At 37.8% G+C, this 24816-nt stretch overlaps 1 protein-coding gene across 1 annotated transcript in view; it reads right to left on the reverse strand.

Moving 5' to 3' along the window:
• The window catches only part of PLEKHH2 (pleckstrin homology domain containing, family H (with MyTH4 domain) member 2), a 107013-nt gene that overhangs the window by 80948 nt on the left and 1249 nt on the right, over window positions 1-24816 (reverse strand). Inside the window, exons 2-3 of the mRNA XM_010842318.1 lie at window positions 17534-17663; window positions 5185-5247 (exon numbers count right to left, since the gene is read on the reverse strand). Of these exons, the coding sequence (XP_010840620.1) occupies window positions 5185-5247; window positions 17534-17656 (186 nt within the window). The 5' untranslated portion in view covers window positions 17657-17663. The remainder of the gene's footprint in view (window positions 1-5184; window positions 5248-17533; window positions 17664-24816) is intronic.

A 24816-nucleotide genomic window follows, 5' to 3' on the forward strand; every position in this document is an offset into this window, starting at 1 on the left:
CAATGTTGTACCTCTTTGGTTAGCATAAATTAGAGCATTAGATTGTACCAGGTGGCCCTCGGGGTAAAGAACCCGCCTGCCAGTGTAGGAGACAAGAGACGGGTTTGATCCCTGAGTCATGAAGATCCCCTGGAGGAGGGCACAGCAACCCACTCCAGTATTCTTGCCTGGAGAATCTCATGGACAGAGGAGCCTGGCGGGCTACAGTCCATAGAGTCGCAAAGGTCAGGCACAACTGAAGGGACTTAGCATACATGCGTGCATGCATACAACTGCCTGATCAGAGAGTTGAGAAGGAATGCTGTATATCAGTGTCTCCCATACGTGCTATTTGCTTCTTTTCTGCCTCACTAGATTTCTCATAAACAGTACTGGGTTGATATGCACATAACTGCTTTCAAAATTTATGAACAACAACAATAAAGATGTACAACATTGCCAGGATTTCTCTGGAAGAATGTGCGATTCTTCTTTCTATCAGCAATTTACTTGATGGTTATGCAGGTGAAGCCCACACATTTAATACATGAGGAAAAAAAATGTACAAAGTTAAAATGTAGAGTTGAGCTGGTTACAGCTGACAACTGCTTTTCGTGGGGAAACATTCTTTCTAGGTTAATATAAATACAGTTTAAGTTTTAGGATATGGCTCAATGACAAAGGATAAGCTGGATTTAAGCAACATAAACAGCAGATAGGCTATAATCCCATGGAAACTGTTAAAGAGAGCAAAAGACTCAGTTACTCTAAATTAATAATATTTACTTAGTCTTAACAAAGGCAAAAAAAAAAAAAGGTAATATAATCAGTGCCTTAGAATTAACTTGCTCTCTGTTTATATTTCCTGTTAACTTTCAGATTCATTATGAAATATTTAAGCCAAAAATTCTTCTGAAGAATAACAAAATAGCTACTCTATAAATTTAAAGTGTTATGACAAAAAGCAATATCTACTGATTATATGGAAACTCTGGGAGATAACTATTGACCTTTTTACCTGGGTGGGGGTAGGGGCGGGGGGCATTAGTAATGTTGCTTTAAGGCAGTATATCTAAAATAACCAATAATTTTCCCTAAAATGTTATAATTTTATAAAATTGTATAATTTTCCCTAAAAATGTGGCACATAGAATGAAATAATTTTATACTTGATATCCTCAAAGTGAAAGTCACTCAGTAGTGTCTGATTCTTTGCAACCCCATGGACTATACAGTCCATGGAATTTTCCAGGCCAGAATACTGGAGTGGGTAGCCATTCCCTTCTCCAGGGTATCTTCCCAACCCAGGGATAGAACCCATTGCATGTGGATTCTTTACCAGTTGAGCCACCAGGGAAACCCAATATACTCAAAGGACAACTTCAAATAAGAAATTCTTCTTGTTAACTTCTTAAGACTAGGAGGAGTTAGGCACTGATGGCTAGAAATTGTCATGGTTTCCTTTCTTTAAATTGGGAATAAGGATTCCTTTTTTCTTTCAAGATCTTTCAAGATCCAGTGAACCAAACGGGGAAAATGAAAACCACAAATTAAAAAAAAAAAAAGATATTTAATTTACTTTAATTTTCAGAACTAAATAAATTTGCTGCATATATCAATTTAGAAACTTAACTCAGGAAAAGGCAAAACAAAACCATCTTTAATGTTAAAGGGGGAAAAGGGAAGGGAAGGGAAGAAAAGGGAGAGGAGGAGAAAGAAAAAGCAGCAGAACAGACAGAGATGCATGGAGATAGCCTTGAGTGCAGCAATCAAGAGGGATGTCACCAGAAAACCAAAGTCAGAAAGGGAAAGACAGTGAAGGAGACATGGAAGTCAAGGAGGCTGACAGAATGACAAATACGCGCTGCCAGGTTTCAGGCTGAACTGCGACACACTTCAAGGGCCCACTACAGAAAAAGACATTTGGTATAGAGTGACAGGGGCTTCCCAGGTGGTACTAGTGGTGAAGAAGCCAATTGCCAATGCGGGAAACGTAAGAGAAATGGGATCGATCCATGGGTCAGGAAGAGCCCCCTAGAGGAGGGCACAGCAACCCACTCCAGTGTTCTTGCCTGGAGAATTCCATGGACAGAGGAGCCTGGCAGGCTACAGTCCATAGGGTTACAGAGACAGACACTACTGAAGCGACTTAGCACACATGCATAGAGTGACAGAGAATGACATAAACACAACAATTTTTCTTGTAGAATATAAGTGGCCTTTAATGGCTTTACTGTTGATTATTGGCTTTTTATAGATATAAGTAATTATTACTTGGTCCCATCAGCTAAGGAATATAAAATACAAAAAACCAAGCACAGCTTACATCCTTATCATGACTGCTAGTACTTATATCAATATCTACATTTGAAGTATTAAAGAATTATTGCTAACTTTTTGATGAGGTGATGGTACCTGTAGTTATGACTCTTAAGTCTTTATTTTTAGATGGGATGCTGAAACACACTTGGGTAGAATCATATGTTATCTGGGATTTGTTTCAAAATAACCTTGTATAGGGATAGGGAGGCAAAAAGTAGGTGGGGGTAGACTAGCTGTGAGTCAACTAATTGCTGAAGTTGATGATGGAGGTTCGTTATCTATTTTCTCTACTCTTATAGTGGTTGAATTTTGCATAATAAAGTTTAAAGATCTTATCTTCAAGTATAATTAATTTAAGAAAATTAAGGGGGCTTCCCTGGTGGCTCAGTGGTAAAAAATCTACATGCCAATGCAGGAGACAAGGGTTTGAGCTCTGATTTAGGAAGATTCCACAGGCTGCGGAGCAACTAAACCCATGCACCACAACTAGTGAGCCTGTGCTCTGCAGCCTGGGAGCCACAAATACTGGAGCCACAAATACTCTTGTTGCTCTGCAACAAGAGAAGCCACCACAGTGAGAAACACGGGCACCACGACTAGAGAGCAGCCACTGCTCACCGCAGCTAGGGAAAAGCCTGTGCAGCGACAGAAGACTCAGCACAGCCAAAAATAAAATTAATTAATAAAATTATTTTTTAAAAAAAGAAAACTAAGGACTAGGTTAAATTGGGTTAAGTTAGTCAGACCACTGAAACAATTTTCTGTGTAAAATTAAACCTTTAGGTGAAAATAAGATTTGGTAGTATTCAAGTTGAAGAAACAAATGTAAAAGACCTAGAGCAAGTATAAGAAATTTAATATACACTTCTGAGAAGAAACAATTTTGTATTTAAGACTTCTGAAATTCTTGACTTGACTGAATCTGACAGAGATCTTTTCATAAAATGTGAATTTATCAATGTATGCTCCTTAGGCAAATTTTAAGGCTGGTAGGCTCATCTAAACCACTCATTTTACTGTGGGCAAGGCCTAAGAAGGGCTAAGTGACTTATCAAAACTTCATTTTTTCAGAGTAAAAGTAGTACCAGAACCAAAAACTAGAAAGTATGAGGATATACAAGAAGAAACCAATCATCTATAATTCCATCTATAATTATAACAGTTAGAACTGGACATGGAACAACAGACTGGTTCCAAACAGGAAAAGGAGTACGTCAAGGCTGTATATTGTCACCCTGTTTATTTAACTTATATGCAGAGTACATCATGAGGAACACTGGACTGGAAGAAACACAAGCTGGAATCAAGATTGCCAGGAGAAATATCAATAACCTTAGCTATGCAGATGACACCACCCTTACGGCAGAAAGTGAAGAGGAACTAAGAAGCCTCTTGATGAAGGTGAAAGTGGAGAGTGAAAAAGTTGGCTAAAAACTCAACATTCAGAAAACGATGATCATGGCATCTGGTCCCATCACTTCATGGGAAATAGATGGGGAAACATTGGAAACAGTGTCAGACTTTATTTTTCTGGGCTCCAAAATCACTGCAGATGGTGACTGCAGCCATGAAATTAAAAGACACTTACTCCTTGGAAGGAAAGTTATGACCAACCTAGATAACATATTCAAAAGCAGAGACATTACTTTGCCAACAAAGGTCCATCTAGTCAAGGCTATGGTTTTTCCTGTGGTCATGTATGGATGTGAGAGTTGGACTGTGAAGAAGGCTGAGAGCCGAAGAACTGATGCTTTTGAACTGTGGTGTTGGAGAAGACTCTTGAGAGTCCCTTGGACTGCAAGGAGATCCAACCAGTCCATTCTGAAGGAGATCAGCCCTGGGATTTCTTTGGAAGGAATGATGCTAAAGCTGAAACTCCAGTACTTTGGCCACCTCATGTGAAGAGTTGACTCATTGGAAAAGACTCTGATGCTGGGAGGATTCGGGGCAGGAGGAGAAGGGGACAACAGAGGATGAGATGGCTGGATGGCATCACTGACTCGATGGACGTGTGTCTGAGTGAACTCCGGGAGTTGGTGATGGACAGGGAGGCCTGACATGCTGCGATTCATGGGGTCGCAAAGAGTTGGACATGACTGAGGGACTGATCTGATCTGATAATTATAACTCCTGTTAAACTTCAGTGTTTCCTAACAGCTTTTTTTTAATTCTTAGGTTTGACTCATCCTGCCCCCATATCTATTAACATGTTAGATACAAAACTCTGTATATATTTTTCCCGATATAACTTTAAACATCTTTTCACATTGGCTCAGTCAGTAAAGAATCTGTCTGCAATGCAGGAGACCCGGGTTTGATTCCTGGGTCATGAAGATCCCCTGGTGAAGGAAATGGCAACCCACTCCAGTATTCTTGCCTGGAAAATCCCATGGACAGAGAAGCCTGGCGGGCTATAGTCCATGGGGTCGCAAGAGTTGGACACGACTTAGGGACTTAGCCACCACCACCAACAGTTACTTTTAATGGTTGTTTAATATTTCATGGAATAAATACAGTTCACTAATTCATTCTCCTATAATATTGCAGTCATATTATTTCCAACTCTTTATTACTATAACTAGAGCTGCCATGAACATCTTTATACATAAAATGTCATTATGGCTAGGCATAACCATAAAATTCATATTTGAGTTTTTTTTATAAGTAAAACTTCCTAATAGAAGCATTTGTGACCTTTTGAAAATTTCTTAAGGGGCAAAACAAAGTTAGATTCTACATTTTCTCTATGGAGCTAGCTCATAAACAGTAAAAACGACAAAGTGAAGAGGACAGCTGAAAACTATTTTCAAGATTATTTTGGGCAAAACAATGCTTAAATTGGTAGAGGCAAAAAAAAATTTTTTAACCAAAACTATACCCTACCTGTTGAAAAGCTTTTTCTGCTTGACGCTCAGCATCAATAACTTGTCTCTCAAGCTGCTGCATCTGAAATGTGAGAAAAGACATAAAAAATAGAAAAATTCGTGTTTCCCTTTTGGAATTATTTAAGAACACTTAAAGTACTTCAATAGATATTAATTACATAGAATTTAGCACATTAAAGGTTCTTTCAGGGCATATGTAAAAACTGATCAAAATACCAAAATTTTGATACTATTTGCAATATGTACTACATGAGTATTAATCAGTAGAATTTTCTTCATTGGACTGTATGTTAGAAATTACTGGTCAGCATATTTTAAGAACAGTAAATTAAATCTAAGATAATAGTAAGACCTCAAATGTCATATTGCTTTGCTGATCAAAAAGATCCAATGATGGGGGGAGGAATAAATTAGGAATTTGAGCTGGTGGCTCAGACAGTAAAGAAACTGCCTGCCATGCTAGAGACCCAGGTTCGATCCCTGGGTTGGGAAAGTCATCTGGAGAAAGAACCCACGCCAGTATTTTTGCCTAGAGAATTCCATGGACAAAGGAGCCTGGCAGGCTACAGTCCATGAGGTCGCAAAGAGTTGGAAATGAGTGAGCAATTAACATATATACATTCCTATACATAAAACAGATAACCAACAAACACATACTGTATAGTACTGGGACTATACTCAATATTCTGTAATAACCTACATAGGAAAAGAGTCTGAAAAAGAATATACATGTCCATACATATATATATAAACTGATGGGCTATCCCTGGTGGTCCAGTGGCTAAGACTCTGCACTCCCAAGTGAAAGGAGTTCAGGTTCAATCTAGAACTAGATACCACATGCTGCAGCTAAGACCCAGTGCAGCCAAATAAACATTTTTAAAAAACCTGAATCACTTGGCTGTACACCTGAAACTAACAACACTGTAAATCAACTATACTTCAACAAAAAATAAATAATAAAAAAAATTTAAAAAGAAAAAAGATAAACTGAATTAGGCTTACTATAAGGGAAAGAAGTCCCAGTGATATCAGCAAGTGGTGCATTTTCATAAGCTTCACAGGTGGTATGTGTAAGTCACAACTGAGTAGTTTTAATTCTTAAAGATTGTGATAGAGTATAGAAGATACTCTGATAAAATATACGTATGTTCACAAAAGCATATGGCACAGAGGTTGAACAAATATCTGGGTATTTTTTGAAAGTTCTGTGGATAATAAAATGTTTGAAGATTTCAGAGGGTGGGAAATTAAAAAAAAAAAAACTTTGGATATTTTAAGTAAAATACTAAACTGAATATTATAAGTAAAAAAGCAAAAGTCTTAAAAAGGATCTAATACAAATTAACATAATACACAACCATGATGTAAAACTAAATTTGAATTATTCTTTTCTGACTGTTGAAGTCTGGTCAACACTGGAGCCATCTGTGGCTCAACCTACGCTCACTGTCACTTTTACTGTTGGCTGACATTCTCAGATGCCCAGAACTTCCAGAGCATCTCAAACTCACAGCACCCTGGGTGTGATACAACAGCACCCATGGCTGATACAACAGATCCCCCTTCTCAAAACCATGGAGGAGTGGCCTCCTACAGCAGGAAGCAAGGCTGCCAGCTCTGGACCACATGAGTGACAGGATCCCAACTGAGGCATGTGTTATTCTCAATGCCTGAAAGATAGTTTCTGTTATGAATACGTAATTTTTTAAAGCTGTACTGGTTTGGAGCATTTGCTGCATTTTGATATCTATGTTTGGTATCTATGTTACCAGTAGACACAGGTAAAACTCAAGACCATGACGAGCACTATCACTTCACCCACCTAACACAAAAAACCTCTTAAACATTTCAGAAGTGCAGCACATGGAGCTTAGTAAAAGTATCTGTATATACTGTATCATCCATGAAAACCCGATGGTGTTACTGGGTACTCAAAGAATCGTATACCAAACACTGTGACAAAGCAGAGAACCATAGGACTAAAAATGAAAAATGATGGTCTAAGATAAAAAATGACATGTGGACACAGATGAGGAAAATGGACAAATATGTCTCTGGAAAGCACAGCAACAGCCGCAACTGGTTCTTCCTCGCACATCCCACTACACTTGCTGTCACTGAAAACTCGAGTATATTCCGTTTACTAAGGATGTATCTCAGCCCTTCTGTCTGGGCCACACTGTAACATCCGGCAACCTTGATTTCACGACAGTAGGAGGAGGAATTGCTTTAACTATGGAGGCTATGAAAAGAATTAACAGACTTCTGAATAAGTCTCCGTGCATATGTGCTTAGTCGCTCAGAGTGTCTGACTCTGTAACCCCGTGGACTGTAGCCCACCAGGCTCCTCTGTCCAGGGGATTCTCCAGGCAAGAATACTGGAGTGAGATGCCATTTCCTTCTCCAGGGGAATAAGTCCGAAAAGTATGCAAATCCATGTGTGATTTGGAACTTATCAGAAGATACGCAGCTTAGCAGTCTGCCTGAAAAATGCAGGAGTTCCTGCAGAAAGTAAAGAGGATTCCAAAGGAAGAATTCTATTTAACATAAAACCAACTGCACATCTTATTGAGGAGACAATGTCTCATAACCCTGAGCAAGTATTAGAAGGCTGCTGTTCAGATATAGCTATTACTTTTAATGGACTGACTCCCGAAAATATGATAGTAATGACATATGGTGTGTACCAGTCCAGAGCATTTGGACATTATTTTAGCAACACACTGATTTTCTTGTCTCCAGATGGTTCAGAAAATCACAGAGGACTGGGGAATATAGAACTGACCTGTCCAAGAGCACTTGAAATGTGGCTAGTCCAAATTGAAATGTGGTAGAACTGTAAAATACACACTTCATTCAATAACATAGTATTTGAAAACCTATTACAAAAAGAATAACAATCTCAGTAATTGTTCATATTGACTTACACTGAAATGATATTTTTAATGTCACATTAAATAAAAGATAATATTAAAATTAATTTCATCTACTGTTTCTTTTTCATTTTATTAATGTTGTTAGAAATTTTAAAATTACATATGTTTCTCACTTTATATTTCTATTGGATAATAAAAGTGTAAAACATTCCATTGTCACCATATATGGCAATTTAACTGCCTGTCCACATGGCAATATTTTTTTAAGGTAGCTTATTGCAAGGATCTAGATTCTGGAAGAATTTTAAAATATTTGGATACATAAATAGGCATTTCCCAAGTGCATTCTCTGGACCTCATATCACCTTTAATTTTTGTGAAGATATTTCCAGGTGGCACTAATGGTAAAGAATCCACGTGCCAGTACAGAAGACACAAGAAGCGCAGGTTTGATCCCTGGGTTGGGCAGATTCCCTGGAGAAGGAAATGGCCACCCACTCCAGTATTCATGCCTAGAAAATCTCATGGACAGAAAAGCCTGGTGGGCTACAGTCTATGGGATCGCAAACAGCTGGACACGACTGAGCACATCACCACATTTCATGTTTAATAAACAAGTACTGTTGTCTAAAAGCATTTTATTGATTCTGTTATAGACTATCACATTACATGAAGAAGTTGGACAAGCAATGTATCTCCTGTCTAGGATAGTCCTTTTTTTTTTTTTTTAATTTTTTTTTTAAATTTTATTTTATTTTTAAACTTTACAATATTGTATTAGTTTTGCCAAATATCGAAATGAATCCACCACAGGTATACCTGTGTTCCCCATCCTGAACCCTCCTCCCTCCTCCCTCCCCATTAGGATAGTCCTTAAACAAAAAAATTGACATGCGCACACCAACATCACATTCTTTCACTACGGGACAATACGCTGACAACTGTCGTTTCTACAATGTAACGTCGTTTCTACAATGCAACCACATTGTGTTTTCAGAGGAATTTCTACACTTGTGCAGCCTTATTCTCAATTTTGAATATTTTTGAGATTTCCAGAGAAAACAGGAAAACCCACAAATGGGTTGCTGCTTTGTATACCTTGGCTAGTGAAAATAAATGACATACCTATGAGAATGGCCGAAATCCAGAACACCGGCAATACCAAATGCTAGCAAGAATGTGGAGGAACAGGAACTCTCATCCACTGCATGCTTTCTTATAAAATTACACATACTCCTATCATACTATCCAGCAAGTGTGCTCCTCGGTATTTACCCAAAGGAGTTGAAAACTTACGTTCACATAAAAACTTTCACACAGATATTTACAGCAGTTTTATTCACAATTGCCAAAACTTGGAAGCCATCAAGATTTCCTTCAAAAGATGACTGGATAAACTGTGGTATAATCAGACAATGAAATATTATTTACTGCTAAAAGGAATTGCGCTATCAAGCTATAAAAACACATGAAGGAAACTTAAAACATATTATTAAGTGAAAGAAGCCAAACTGAAAAGGCCACATAAAGTATGATTCTAACTACATAACATTCTGGAAAACTATGGAGACAATAAAAGGAGCAGTGGTTGTGAGGGTGGGGTTGGGGAAGAGCGTGGAGAGGGATGAATAAGCAGAGCACACAAGCTTTTTAGGACAGGGAAAGTACTCTGTTGGAGAGGGAAATGGCCACCCACCCCACTATTCTTGCCTGCAGAATTTCATGGACAGCAGCTACAGGCCATGGGGTCGCAAAAAGTCAGACATGACTGAGTGACTAACACCACTACACTAAATCCTCTGTATGATACCATATGATACATACATGTCACTATACATTGTACAAACCCATGGAATGTACAACACCAAGAGTGAAACTATGAACTCTGGGTGATAATAATGTGTCAATGTAGGTTGAACAATTTGTAACATGTACCACTCTGGAGAGGGATGTTAATAATGGGGATGGCTAACGCAACGGCACCCCACTCCTGTACTCTTGCCTGGAAAATCCCATGGATGGAGGAGCCTGGTGGGCTGCAGTCCATGGGGTCGTGAAGAGTTGAACACAACTGAGCGACTTCACTTTCACTTTTCACTTTCATGCACTAGAGAAGGAAATGGCAATCCACTCCAGTGTTCTTGCCTGGAGAATCCCAGGGATGGGGGAGCCTTGTGGGCTGCCATCTACGGGGTCACACAGAGTCGGACACGACTGAAGTGACTTAGCAGCCACTATGGAGAACAGTGTAGAGACTCCTTTAAAAGCTGGAAGTAGAACTGCCATACGACCCAGCAATCCCACTGCTGGGCATACACACCAAGGAAACCAGAACTGAAAGAGACGTGTACCCCCATGTTCACTGCAGCACTGTTTACAACAGCCAGGACACGGAAGCAACCTAGATGTCCATCAGCAGACGAACGGGTAAGAAAGCTGTGGTCCATATACACAATGGAATATTACTCAGCTATTAAAAAGAATGCAATTGAGTCAGTTCTAATGAGGTGGATGAAACTGGAGCCTATTATACAGAGTGAAGTAAGTCAGAAAGAAAAACACCAATATAGTATATTAATGCACATACATGGAATTTAGAAAGATGGTAACGACAACCCTACATGCAAGACAGCAAAAGAGACACAGATGTAAAGAACAGACTTTTCAACTCTGTAGGAAAAGGCAAGGGTGGGATAATTTGAGAAAACAGCATTGAAACATGTATATTACCATATGTGAAATAGATGACCAGTCCAACTTTGATGCATGAAGCAGGGCACTCAAAGCCGGTGCACTGGGACAACCCAGAAGGATGGGACAGGGAGGTTGGTAGGAGGGGGGTTCAGGATAGGCGGTACACATGTACTCCCATGGTTGATTCATGTCAATGTATGGCAAAAACCATCACAACACTGTAAAGTAATTAGCCTCCAATTAAAATAAATAAATTTTAAAAAAGAAAAATAATAATGAGGATAGCTATACATGTGTGGGGGAAGAGAATATATGAAAAATGTCTATCTTCCACCCAATTTTTCTGTGAATCCTAAGCTGCTCTAAAAAAGACAAAGTCTTAATAATAGTCATTTTTTTTTAAAGACTGAGTAATTTCTCAAAGGGGACCACTTTGAATGTTTGCCCCTCACTCTGGCAAATTCACATCTTGGAATCCTAATGCCCAATGAGATGGTGATTAAACCTTGAGGATAGGCCCCTCATGAATTGCATTAGTGCTTTTATAATAGAGTTTCTAAAGAGCTCCCAGCCCCTTCTGCCAGGTAGCAGTGCAGGAAGTCAGTGACCCAGACGAGGGCCCTAACCTGACTATGCGGGAATCCTGGTATCAGACGTCCAGCCTCCAAAGCTGTGAGAAATAAGATTTCTATTGTTCGTAAGCTACACAGGCTGTTATTTTGTTACAGCAATCCCCACAGACTAAGACATAGAATTGGTGCTGCTTAACAAATATCTAAAAATGTGGAAGCAATTTTGGAACTGGGTAATAGATAGAGACTGGAAGAATTTTAAGGTACATGGTAGAAAAAACCTACGTGACCACGAACAGACCATTAAAGCAATTCTGGTGAGAGGTCAGAAGAACAGGAAGCTATAGAGAAAGCCTCAATCTTCCTGGAGTGCACAGCTAAGGATTGTGAGCAGATTGTTGATAGAAATGATGGCTGGTAAAGGCTCTTCTGATGAGATGTCAGGTGGACATGAGGAACATATTACTGGAAACCAGAGGAAACATATTACTGGACCACAGCCTACAATAAGCATTGGAGCATCCTGAACTTCTCTCCTAGTGCTGAATGCCCTGTACAACCCTGCAAAGACCTACAGGGGAAGTGAGTGTGGGGCAGGGAATAGCGGGTATTAATAGAAAACATGTGGCCCTTAGAGCCCACTAGTTCTCTGAAACCTTCTCATTTATCCCCATGTGCCGAATGTGCAGCAGCTAAGCGTTTACTTCCTGTTAAAAGACTGAATGTTCTTTTCCTATAAAGTTGAATAAATTACTTGGAGGGCTCTAGTCCAACAACTGTGGCATTTATGGGCTCATGGTGTAATAAGCAGTCTCAGACCCACTCATTCTAAAGCAAATATTGATAGTCAACCAGCAGTGATTTTATACGCAACTGTTGGTCAACTTTTCAGATATCCCATCCTTAAATATAAACAGACCACCAAAGATCACCAGACATTTGAGAAAAGCTTGCAACCTGAAAAAGAAAAATCAAACATAAAAGTGGAAAATAATCTCAGAGGAAAGAAAGATAATTCAAGGGAAAGAACATAAAAAGAATTAAAATTAGAGTTCCGGAATCAGGAATTTTCAAATACATTATTGCATAGCCATGTCATAGACAGAAATTGTTATTCCAATTAGAAATATTAGGAAATTGGTGTTTCGAATGCCCCCAGCCAGTGACATGGATGGGATGTGAGCCTACATGCACAGAATCCCTAGTGCTCTTTTAGTTGAACCACAGCTGCTTAGGTATTTATAAACTCCACCCACAGTGTATAGTTATACAGAACCAAATGAAAATCAGTCCCAAATACATGAAACCACAAAATCCTTGTCTGGGAAGCATCTGTATTTTTGTCCCTTGTATTCTATTCTTTTGGCCTAGGAATCTTTTATTAGTAACTTAAAATCATTAACATTCATAATAGGAACAATTTTAAGCTGTATGGTCTCAAGAAACCTACTGTAGAAGGAAACACACCATTTTCGAAAAATTGTTATCAAAAATAATACCCTCAGGATTTCCCTGGTGGTCCAGTGGCTAAGACTCTGCAACTCCCAATGCAGGTGCCCAGGCGAGTGCCCAGGTTTGATCCCTGGTCAGGGAACTAGATCCCACATGGCACAACTAAAGGTTCTGCATGCTGCAACTAAGACCTGGTGCAGCCAAATACATAAATAAAATGTAAAATAGTGAAAATAGCCTCAATCAATAGCCCCAAAATAAAGTTATTTAAAATAACTTTAAATCAGCCTGAAAATCTCATTATTATTATTATACATACAATTTTCATTGTGTGTTAGTTGCTCAGTCGTGTCCAACTCTTTGCGACCCCATGGACTGTAGCTCACCAGGCTCCTCTGTCCATGGGATTTTCCAGGCAAGAATACTGGAGGGGGTTACCGTTTCCTTCTCCAGGGAATCTTCCTGACCCCGGACTGAACCTGGGTCTTCCAAATTGCAGGCAGATTCTTTACTAACTGAGCCACCAGGGAATGTGCTATGAAATATCAGGTGGGGCAAAAGAATAACAGGACATGTGTGACTTAAATAGGATAACCGTGGTGTTGACTGGACTGTTATATGAAAGCAAACACAATGCTGTCCAGGGACTCCTTATTCCTAGACGAGAATCCTAGACCACCCCACGGAAATCACACTGACAAGAGGAAGGTCAAGTGGCAGGAACTGCCAGACAGCAATGATATCAGATAAAGGCAGCATTAGGCTATGTGAGCCATGCTGATGCCTAAAGGGAAAACTCTTCATTTGTTTCACCTTTTTCCTTTCACTGAAAATCTAACTAATAGGAAACAACATTCACTTCAACTGAAAAATAAACTTTCCCTTTCCCTCCCTGACTCTGAAAATGAACCAGTAATACTGTAAAGCAGAAAACTACTTAAATCTCAGCTTCCCTGAAGAGTTTATGTTTGGCATACTAGAGATATTTCCAACACCATTCCTTAAATTCCTCCAAAGACCTCTCCCACTTACAGCAGGATTTGCCCAAGATTTCAATAAGGACTTTTTCTTCACAAGCTTCAATATTCAAAGTTACTTGGAAATTGTAATGGAAAAATAAATGGGTGAAAAAAATAGTTTAAAAAGATCCCATGTATTTTTCTAATCCTAATCTCCAAAATATACAAGGTATATAAAATTGAAATCCATCTTTAATTATAGGAAGAGATCCTCTCACACATTTTTGCTAAAAAATTCAGAAAGATGTCTATCAATCTATAATTATACTATTTTAGTTTAAAATAATAAAAGTTATTTTTATTATTATTTAAAATAATAAAATAAAACAGTCTAAATAATAAAAAATCATTTTAATTTTTAGGTCATCTCCTTGTATGCTTAACCAGTGTGTCCAGTCAGAAAGATACAGGAAAATAATAATGAGTTACTTCTATATGCCAGGCACTCTTTTAGCTGCATCACAAAAAAAGTGTGAAAGATCTAAGGTTTTAAGCCAACTCTGCTCTTTGTTACCTGTATGATATTGGGCCTCCTGCTCAAATACTCTCAGTCTTAATGTCAACAACTTTAGATTGTGGATAATAATAGTTACCTCATAGAGTTACTGTGGGGTTTAAGCTAGCTAATGGTTGTAGTCAAGGCTTAGGATCTATAGTTGGCACCTAGTGTTAGCTGTCTATAATCAGTGCCAAGAAGACAGAACCAAGAACCAGAACTGTAGCAGAAAAGAAAAGTTGGACAGAATTTCTGGCAAAGAGCTGAGGAATCAAATTAGTATTCTCTCAAGAATCTTCAGCTTTAGGCCTGCATCCATCTGGGGGGGAGGCACAGAGAACTATTAGGAAGAATCCTCGGGGCAACCTGGTTCTAACACAAAACCAAAGATCACAGCTGGGAACAGACCAGCCTCTGGAACGCGGTATTTGACTCAAGTTGGGTTGGCACGCAGAAGCAACGCAACAGGGTTGGCTTTGAGAAATATGTAACATTATGTAAACTGTTATTACTACATACGTACATACATCCTAACTTACGCAGACATATGCTGTCAAGCAGAGAAGGATTTATATGTTGTGTGACCGAAAAGACAACAGATGAGTAGGTAAGAATATCAGAGAAAGCAAGGAACGTGGTAATAAAACTAGGTTAGAGATGTCATATAGGGTGATGGCTAAGCATTCAGGCTCTGAAAACAAAACGCTGCACTTCGTTGCTCAGTCGTGTCCGACTGTTGCCACCCCATTGACTGTAGCCGGCCAGCCTCCTCTGTCCATGGGGATTCTTACGCAAGAATACCAGAGGGGTTGCCATGCCTTCCTCCAGGGGATCTTCCCAACCCAGGATTTAAACCGGGGTCTCCGGCACTGCAGGCTTTACCAGGTGAGCTATGAGGGAAGCCCCCAAAATAAAATGCCTATTTACAAATATTGGCCAAATATTGGCTTCATCATTTACATTTCAGCATGAACTCAGTTAAGGTAAATACCTTTTATGTGCCTTAGCTTCCTCTTGTGTAAATATGAATAATATTAATATCTACCTCATAGGCTGTTATAAGGATTAAAAACATAATAAAGTACTTAGAAGATTGCCTGGCACATGGTAAGCATGAGTTTCCTAACCTGTGAAATGGGAACAATAAAACTTATTACTTCATAGGTTGTTATAATAACTAAATAAATCATATCTGTACAGTGCTTAGTACATAATAAATCAATATTTGGTATTTTTATTTTAATACCAGTACTTGGTATTTTTATGGGTGGGTACCAAAAATAAATTTTAATCCAGAGAAAAAAATAGCGAAAAATACAGAAAATATCATGAAAAAGTGTTATTCCTATTTTGGTGTTGAATATATTTACTGGGAAGCCATGAGTAACTTGGCAGGTTTATCCTCTTTCCACTGTATAAAACACATATGAATCATTCCATCTCTGAGATCTGTCAAAGGATTTAAGACAAATAAAATTACAGAAGACCCCAAAAAAAGGAAGAAGAAGAAAAAGAAACCACATCTAAAACAGCAATTCTGAAATAATATTCCTCTCAATCTTTATTCACTGACAAAGAAAAAAGAAAATTTGGCAACTAAATTAATGACCAAAAACTATTTACAATCTTACTTACAGAGAAAATTACACTTTTAAAATTTACAAAATGGACACTCACAAAGAAATTTCTTATGACAAGCCTACTGAAGAACAAAACAAATACTGGCATTAAGAATTTAAAGGTCAATTAACTGGAACCCAAATAAGCATAACTTTTTATAACTTCTTATAAAGAAAGTCCATAAAGAAACCAAGAGAGTACAACAGCCAAGGGAACCAAGAAAATTTTGAGTAGGAGGCTGTGGTCAACAGCGGGCCAACTGCTGAAGGGCTGAGGTACTGGGACACTTGGAAGTGTCCAGTGAGGCTGGGCAGCAAGGTTATAATTAGTGATATTGCTAAAATCATTACATGGGGGACAATCATAGTACAACCTGGGAAATGATTTTTACAGAGAGAGGAGCAAAAGGTAAAGCATGAGTCACTGACTCTGAGTTAGGATAAGCTTTCCCAACTTGGAGATAATCAAACTGGGATTTTTTTTTCCAAGTTATAATTTTTATTTTAATAGTGATAAATAAAGTAAATTGATAGTGGGGATGCATTCCACAAAACCTATGACCGGGTCACCCTCTAGCCCAAAGAGAATAGAGTAACTTTAGTCTTTCCATCTAAAAGCTGCTTGTGCACAAAAATGTAAGAGGATAAATATGAAAGGTTAAACGGAACGGTGTTTCACTGGATTTTATTACAATTCTTCTGTGCTAAGAATCAGTGCCAAGAAGTAAGTTGGAAGTAAGATTTAACATGATTTTTAGAGATGTGATATGTGTACTGGTCTCCACTGTAAAAGGATTATGCAGGCTAGAGTTTATGAAACCACCTGTAAGTTCTCCTGGTCAGTTCTGAATGATCATTAATACCATTTATATAGCCATCCAGACAGCAGTGCCAATACAAATATAATGTGAGTTACATATACAATTTCAAAACTTCTAGTACCCATATTACAGTTAAAAACAGGTAAATAATTTTACTATTTTCTATTTAATCTACTGTCCAAAATATTATCATTTCAACATGTAATCAATATAAAACTATTGCACAGGTATTTCATATTCTTTTTTCAAACTAAATCTTTGAAATCCAGTGTGTAGTTTACATTTCCAACACATCTCAGTTTGAACTAGTCTCATCTACAGTGTTCACTAACCACTTGTGGCTGTGCCTGCCACACTGGACACTGCAGGGCTGGAACCCAAACTCCCTGGAAATAGCAACACGCATTGTCTTATTCACAGATTTGCAACTGTAGCATTAAGAACAGTGTCTGGCACAAACACACTGCAATGAATATTTGTTGAATGAATAAACGAATTAATCTATTGGTTTTATACACATACATTAAAAAATCCTATAACATTAAAATGAAATTTTATTTTATTACATAGTCCACCAGTATTTGCAAAGAAGTGTTTTCTATCTTAATGTCCAATCCATTCTAAAACTAGCAAAAGAATATGCCCAGTAGAGCATCAGGTCCCTGACAAAAAATTAAATAATATTCATTATTTTTTAAATGTTTACCTCCTAAAGTACTGAGATTATTTAATATAAATGAAATGGGCCCCAAAGAACTGATGTTTTACTAACAAAGGTGAGGGAGAAAAGCTTACCTTCTCTGCCAAGAGCTCGCGTATCTTGCTTGCTTGAACTCTAAATTTCATGAGCTGGGACTCCAGGGCTACACAGCGTTCTTTCCAATCTACTGGCCCTTCTGTCTCAGAAAGCTCTGCCATAATTATTCTAGGAAAGAAAGCATTCAAACAGCATACTATCAATTAGCATTCAGGATAATTCTTTAAATCATCCAATGCACACATTCTAGCCACCATCTAATGATATCTAAATGCAAGTTTTGAATCCTAAGATAAATTCCAGAATCTGGTGAATACTCATGGAAAGAACTTAGGAGAGAAACTTTCTGTGTAACTTAACCTTTCCATGTCTCAGCAATCTAGAAAAAAAGGGGGAATTCAGCAATAACGAACCATTCTTCTCACACATAGGTAAGGAACAAATTAAATATTGCTCTTAACATCACTTTGGACACCATAATAGTATCACACAGAGTACTGTCATTATTTTAGCTCTGCTCAACAGGTAAGATTTTTAAAAATCTGTCAGTTTATGATTTTACCACATTAAATTTACAAAATTATTAGTTTTGCTTCCATTGGTAGCATCGTATGTGTGTGTGCTAAGTCACTTCAGTTGTGCCTGACTCTTTGTGACCCCGTGGACTATAGCCTGGCAGGCTGCTCTGTCCATGGGATTCTCCAGGCAAGAATACTGGAGTGGGTTGCCATTCTCTTCTCCAGGGGATCTTCCCGACCCAAGGATCGAACCAGCATCTCTTACGTCTCCTGCATAAAAATAAGCTAAAGAAACTTCATATCAGTGTTTTAATTATGACTTAGATTTGTATTATAATTATTACTTACCACCGCCATAAAGTTGTCCAGGTCCAGGTTATCTTTCAAAACAAAAACACTTTGGCATATTTAACTGGGCAAAGTATTATGACCCTGCCCAAGTTTAAATAATTTTTATTTGGTGTAAGAAGAGAAAACATATAAATATGAAATTTGGAACCACCTACATTAAATAAATCTGGAATCAGGGTATTCCATGATAGTAACCTTTTTTTGGAGGAGGTTAATCCCAGGGAGAATCACAGTAAGGGGGAAGCCAAGAAGCAGGAGCACAGATTTTGAAATTCTAAAGTGCAAAAAACTATTGCTCAATTTTGGAAACATAATTATTTCTAGTTCTGGGTGTTGAAAATGTAGTTTTAAATGTTACTATTTCATCAAGTCATTTTTGTAAATGGCTTTATAATGTGTTTCTGAATTGCCCTTGTTACGAACTGACAAAATGTGCATTAGGAATGGCTCTTCTGGAGACGCCAAGCCCTAGTCTTGGACTATGTGTGTGTGTTAAGTCGCTTCAGTCATGGACTATACATGACAGCAAAACTCAGAATCCCAGGACAGAACTGCAGTTGAAGCATATTATTCTGTTCTTTTGTTTTTCAAAAACATGTCTGCTTCACAAATTGACCAAGTTAATTTTCCCAATATTTCGTGCAATATAACCCCTTCTTAAACCTAGAATAGTTTTTAAAACCTGCAAATGATTGTTTTCCTAGCATAAATATTGTTTTGTGCTTAGATTAGCTTTCATATTAATACTTATATTACCACTCAATAATTTAGAAGTAAATTTAAGCAAAGTTGTTCTAAAAAGGCTACAACTTCATTAAGAGTCCCCTGGTCATCTCAAAGCCTTCAGATGCTACTAAATTCTAGCCATAATGTAAAGGGAATCTTCCTGTAGAGCAAGTAATCGTTCTCCTCATTTCTTCATTTTTTCTAAAAGCCCATCCCATTGTTTTAGAATTTTCCCTAAGGATATTAACCATATTAATGATCTTTTTCATTATTCACAATAGCATTTACTATCAATGCACACAAACTCTTTCTCAATTCTACTGCTACTTCATTTCTTTCCTCTTTAGCTTTAGACTAGACAAAGAAGAAAATACAGATGAAATCTTAAAAATAGAAAGCACACTTGAAATGCTTAAGTCTTGAACCATTCTTATCATTGCACAGAAATATAGGGAAGCTTCTATGTCTTAAGTAACAAGAAGAGTATTTCATACTGGTTAATTTTTGCTCTACATTTAAAATAACCTGTTTAGTTCCACTATAAAATTTCTACAGCTTTAAAAATAACAAGCATTTTTCAACAAGTAGAAATCAGTGTAATGAACTATACGAATTGAATAAAAGACAAAAACCATATGATTATTTCAACAGACACAGAGAAAAGCACTTGACAGAATCCAACATTATTTTATGATTAAAAACATTCAACAAACTATTAATAGCAATAGAAGTTAACGTCCTCAACCTGATATAGAAGTATCTACGAAAGCCCACAGCTAACACCACACTTAATTCTAAATGACTGATTCGCGTAAGGTCAGAAACAACATAAGGCTGTTTGCTTTCGCCACTTCTAATGTGTCACACTGGAGGGTCTGGCCAGTACAAGAAAATAAAATAGGAAAACACATAGATTGGAAAGGAAAAACTAAAACTATCTCTATTTTAAGATGTCATGGTCTTATACACAGAAACTTACAAGGAATCCATTAAAAAAAAGAAAAAAGCTATTAGAACTGTTTGATATCAGAAAAGTTTCAGGAAACCATATCACTATATGAAAATTAATTGTTTTTCTATACACTTGCAAGGAAAACTCCAGAAATGAAATCAAGACTACATTCCACTTACACCAGCATCAGAAATAATTAAATATTTAGGAATAAATTTAACAAAAGAAGTACAAGATTTGTACTCTGAAAACTAAAAAACATCATTGAAAGAAATTAAAGAAGACCTAAAGAAATGGAAGACTTCGTATGGATGGCAATACCTGCAAATGGATATGCACATTCAATGCAATCTCTACCAAAATTTTAACTACATTTTTTGCAGAAACTGATAAGCTGATCCTGTAATGCATACAGAAATTCAGAATACTCAAAACGATCTTAAAGATTCACACAATTTCAAAAATTACTGTGAAGTTATAGTAATTAAGACTGTATGGTACTAGCATAAAGATAGATACATAGATAGATGGGTAGACAGATCAACAGAATAAAATTACGAGTACAGAAATGAAGAAATAAGGACGGGGGCAAGAACAGGTGAAGGGGCTCAAGTGGCACAAACCTCTTACATTAGCTATATAACAAGTAAGGGCTTCCTTGGCAGCTTAGCTGGTAAAGAATCCTCCTGCAATGCGGGAGACCCTGGTTTGATTCCTGGGTTGGGAAGATCCGCTGGAGAAGGGAGAGGCTACCCACCCCAGTGGGTGCAGATGACACCACCCTTATGGCAGAAAATGAAAAACTAAAGAGCCTCTTGATGAAAGTGAAAGAGGAGAGTGAAAAAACTGGCTTAAAGTTCAACATTGAGAAAACTAATATCATGTCATCTGGTCCCACTGCTTCATGGCAAATAGATGGGGAAACAGTGGAAAGAGTGGCAGACTTTATTTTGGGGGGCTCAAAAATCACTGCAGATGGTGACTGCAGCCATGAAATTAAAAGACGCTTACTCCTTGGAAGGAAAGTTATGACCAACCTGCTGCTGCTGCTGCTGCTGCTAAGTCTAAACAGCACATTAAAAAGCAGAGACATTACTTTGCCAACAAAGGTCCATCTAGTCAAGCCTATGGTTTTTCCAATAGTCATGTATGGATATGAGAGTTGGACTATAAAAAAAGCTGAGTGCCAAAGAATTGATGCTTTTGAACTGTGGTGTTGGAAAAGACTCTTGAGAGTCCCTTAGACAGCAAGGAGATCCAACCATTCCATCCTAAAGGATATCAGTCCTGAGTGTTCATTGGAAGGAGTGATGTTGAAGCTGAAACTCCAATACTTTGGCCACCTGACGCGAAGAGCTGACTCATTTGAAAAGACCCTGATGCTGGGAAAGATTGAAGGCGGGAAAAGAAGGGGACGACAGAGGATGAGATGGTTGGATGGCATCATCGACTCAATGGACATGAGTTTGGGTAAACTCTGGGAGTTGGTGAGGTGATGGACAGGAGGCCTGGCATGCTGCAATCCATGGGGTCGCAAAGAGTCGGACATGACTGAGCAACTGAGCTGAACTGACTGAACCCACCCCAGTATTCTTGGGCTTCCCTGGTGGCTCAGCTAGTAAAGAATGTGGCAGGCCTGTGTTTGATCTCTGGGTTGGGAAGATCCCCTGGAGAAGGGAACAGCTACCCACTCCAGTATCTGGGCCTGGAGAATTCCATGGACTGTATAGTCCATGGAGACACGACTGAGCAACTTTCACTTTACCAAGTAAGTCACAGGGATGTAATATACAGCATAAAGAATATGGTTAATGTACTAACTTTGTATGGGAATAGATGGTTGCTAGACTTATGAGGATCATTTCATAATGTATGCAAACAAGAAATCATTATGTAGTATACTGAAATTAACATAATAGTGTACAGCAACTCTATTTTATTTATAAAATATATCTATAACAACCATACTTCCAAATAAGATCACATTCTGAGATACTGTGGGTTAGGACTGCAACATTTCTTTTTTGAGGGGAAGGGAGCAATTCAATCCATTTTTTAAAATACACAAACTAAAAAACCCTCACATGCAGAGTGAACTGATTTTTGACAAGGTGGAATGAAAAATTCTTTTTAAATAAATGGTACTGGGCAATTGGATATCCACATGTGAAAGAATAAATTTGGTTTCCCACCTCATACCATACACAAAAATTAACCCCAAATGGATCAAAGACCTAGATGTAAGACCTTAGGCTCTAAACTTGTAGTAGAAAAAATAGTCATAAGTCATTGTGATCTTGAATAGACAGTTTCCTAATAGAACATTTAAAGCATAAGTAATCAAAAAAATAGATAAATTTAACTTAAAATTAAATATTTTTGTACTTCAAAAGACACCATCAAGAAAGTGAGGGCTTCCCTAGTGGTCCAGTGGTTAAGAATCCACTGTGCAATGCAGGGGACACGGGTTTCATCCCTGGTGGCATCCTGGTCATGCCATAAGGCAACTAAGCCCATGAGCCGCAACTAGTGAGCTCAAGCCTGGAGCCTGGGTCTGCAACAAGAAACCATGGCAATGAGAAGCCCCTGCAACTAGATTGTAGCCCCCACTTGCTGCAATTAGAGAAAGACTGCATGCAGCAATGAAGACCCAGAGCAGCCAAAAATAAATAAAAACATAATATTAAAAAAAAAGAAGGTGAAAAGATAACCCACATAATGGGAAGAAATATTTACTAATTACATTATCTATAAAGGACTTGTATCCAGAAAATAAAAAGGACTCTTACAACTCAACAATAAAAAGCACAATTAAAAAGTAGCAAAGTATCTAAAGAGATATTTTTTAAAGAATATATTCAAATGGACAAAAGCACATAAAAAGATATTCAACATCATAAATATTAATATAAGGGAAAATGCAAATCAAAATCACAGTGACATCCCACTGTATACCAAACAGAACTGTTGTAATAAAAAAGACATGTAATAACATGTGTCAGTAAGGATGCAGAGAAACTGGAACTCCTATATACTGCTGTTGAGAATGTAAAAATAGTACAACTGCTTTGGAAAATAACAGTTCCTCAAAAGTTTTAACATAAAGTTACTATATGACTCAGTAACTCCAATGTTAAGTATATACTCAAGAGAACTGAATACAGAAGTCCACATCAAAACTTGTACACAAATGTTAATAGCAACATTACTCAAACAGTCAGAAAGTAGAAACAAACCAAGTATCCATCATCAGATGAAAGGATAAACAAAATGTGGTATATCCACACAGTGGAATCTTACTCAGCCACAGAAGAAGGAATAAAGCACTAATACATGTTACAACAATGGATGAACTTTGAAAACATTACCTTAAGTGCCAAGTGAAAGAAGCCAGACACAAAAAATGACATATTGTATGATTCTATTCATATAATAGGCAAATCTCAAGACACAGTATGTTAGCTTAGTGGTCGTCAAGGGCTATGAAAAGAGGGCAATGGTGATCAACTAGTAATGGGTTGGGAGCTTCTTTGTGGAGTGATGAAAATATTCTAGAATTACACAGTGCTGTTGATTGCACAACCTTGTGAATACACCAAAAACCACTGCACTGTACACTTTAAAAAGTAACTTTTATGGTTTCTGAATTACACCTCAATTATAGAGAGTATATATTTACAAATGAATAAACAAAAAGTAACAGTTTAAGTGGATGTATATTAATAATCTATTGTTTGTGGTTATCCCTGCCAAGAATTCCACCATTAACTCAATCTAGAGTTAATTGTTAATCTCAAATATGACAAGTAGCAGACATATATTTCACCAAGAGTACTGTGCTATGAAAATGACACATCAAATAAATTCTGTTAAACACATCTATTCGTTTCTTTAGTTATGTAATTACATACTTTCACAGTGAAGTAGCAAAATGTTAGGAATATTATTGGTATTTAATATCTGCATTCCTTATTAATAGGGTCATTATTTTAAAAATTCAAAACTATAGATTGGTTGGCTAATGGCCTATGGTTGGCTAACGGTTGCCTAATGGTCCTGAGATCTAGACACCTGATTTCCTCATTTCATCCTGTAATTTCAGTTAATATAAAGTAACTGCTGTGTTAATGCACCAGCTTTCTAAAGATTCTAATTTTGAACAACGGTCACCATCTTTTCCCATTACTACTGATTTTACAGAGTCTAACAATATACATAGCTTTGAGAGCCATAGAAAGAAAGAAAAAAGAAAGTGAAGTCACTCAGTCGTGTCCAGCTCTTTGCAACCCCATGGACTGTAGCCCACCAGGCTCCTCTACCCATGGAATTTTCTAGGCAAGAGTACTGAAGTGGATTGCATTTCCTTCGCCAGGGGATCTTCCCAACCCAGGGATCGAACCCGGGTCTCCCGCATTGCGGGCAGACGCTTTACATTCTGAGCCACCAGGAAATCCCCTTGAGAGCTATGACTACCTGCTAAATAAATAACATTTTTAGATTTCGAATTTAAAATTAATCTATCTTCACAGCAGCGGACAGGAAAAAGTCTTTGTTTTCCAAATACCCCCAATGACTTTTGGAAACATTTACTGACACAAAATGAACTGTTTACAGTTGTGGAATGAATGCTCTTTTCTCTGAATCTTTGACTTCCTGTTTCTCTTACAAATCCCTAGAGGGAAAGAAAAAGAAAATAAAGAATTCATCTATTTAGGCTTACCCTGATGAAGCTCAGGGTACCCACTCATATCCTTTAATTCTCTCCTCTTAAGGG

Source organism: Bison bison, unplaced genomic scaffold (assembly GCF_000754665.1).
Source record: "Bison bison bison isolate TAMUID 2011002044 unplaced genomic scaffold, Bison_UMD1.0 scf7180017864177, whole genome shotgun sequence".
Taxonomy (NCBI): Eukaryota; Metazoa; Chordata; class Mammalia; order Artiodactyla; family Bovidae; genus Bison; species Bison bison.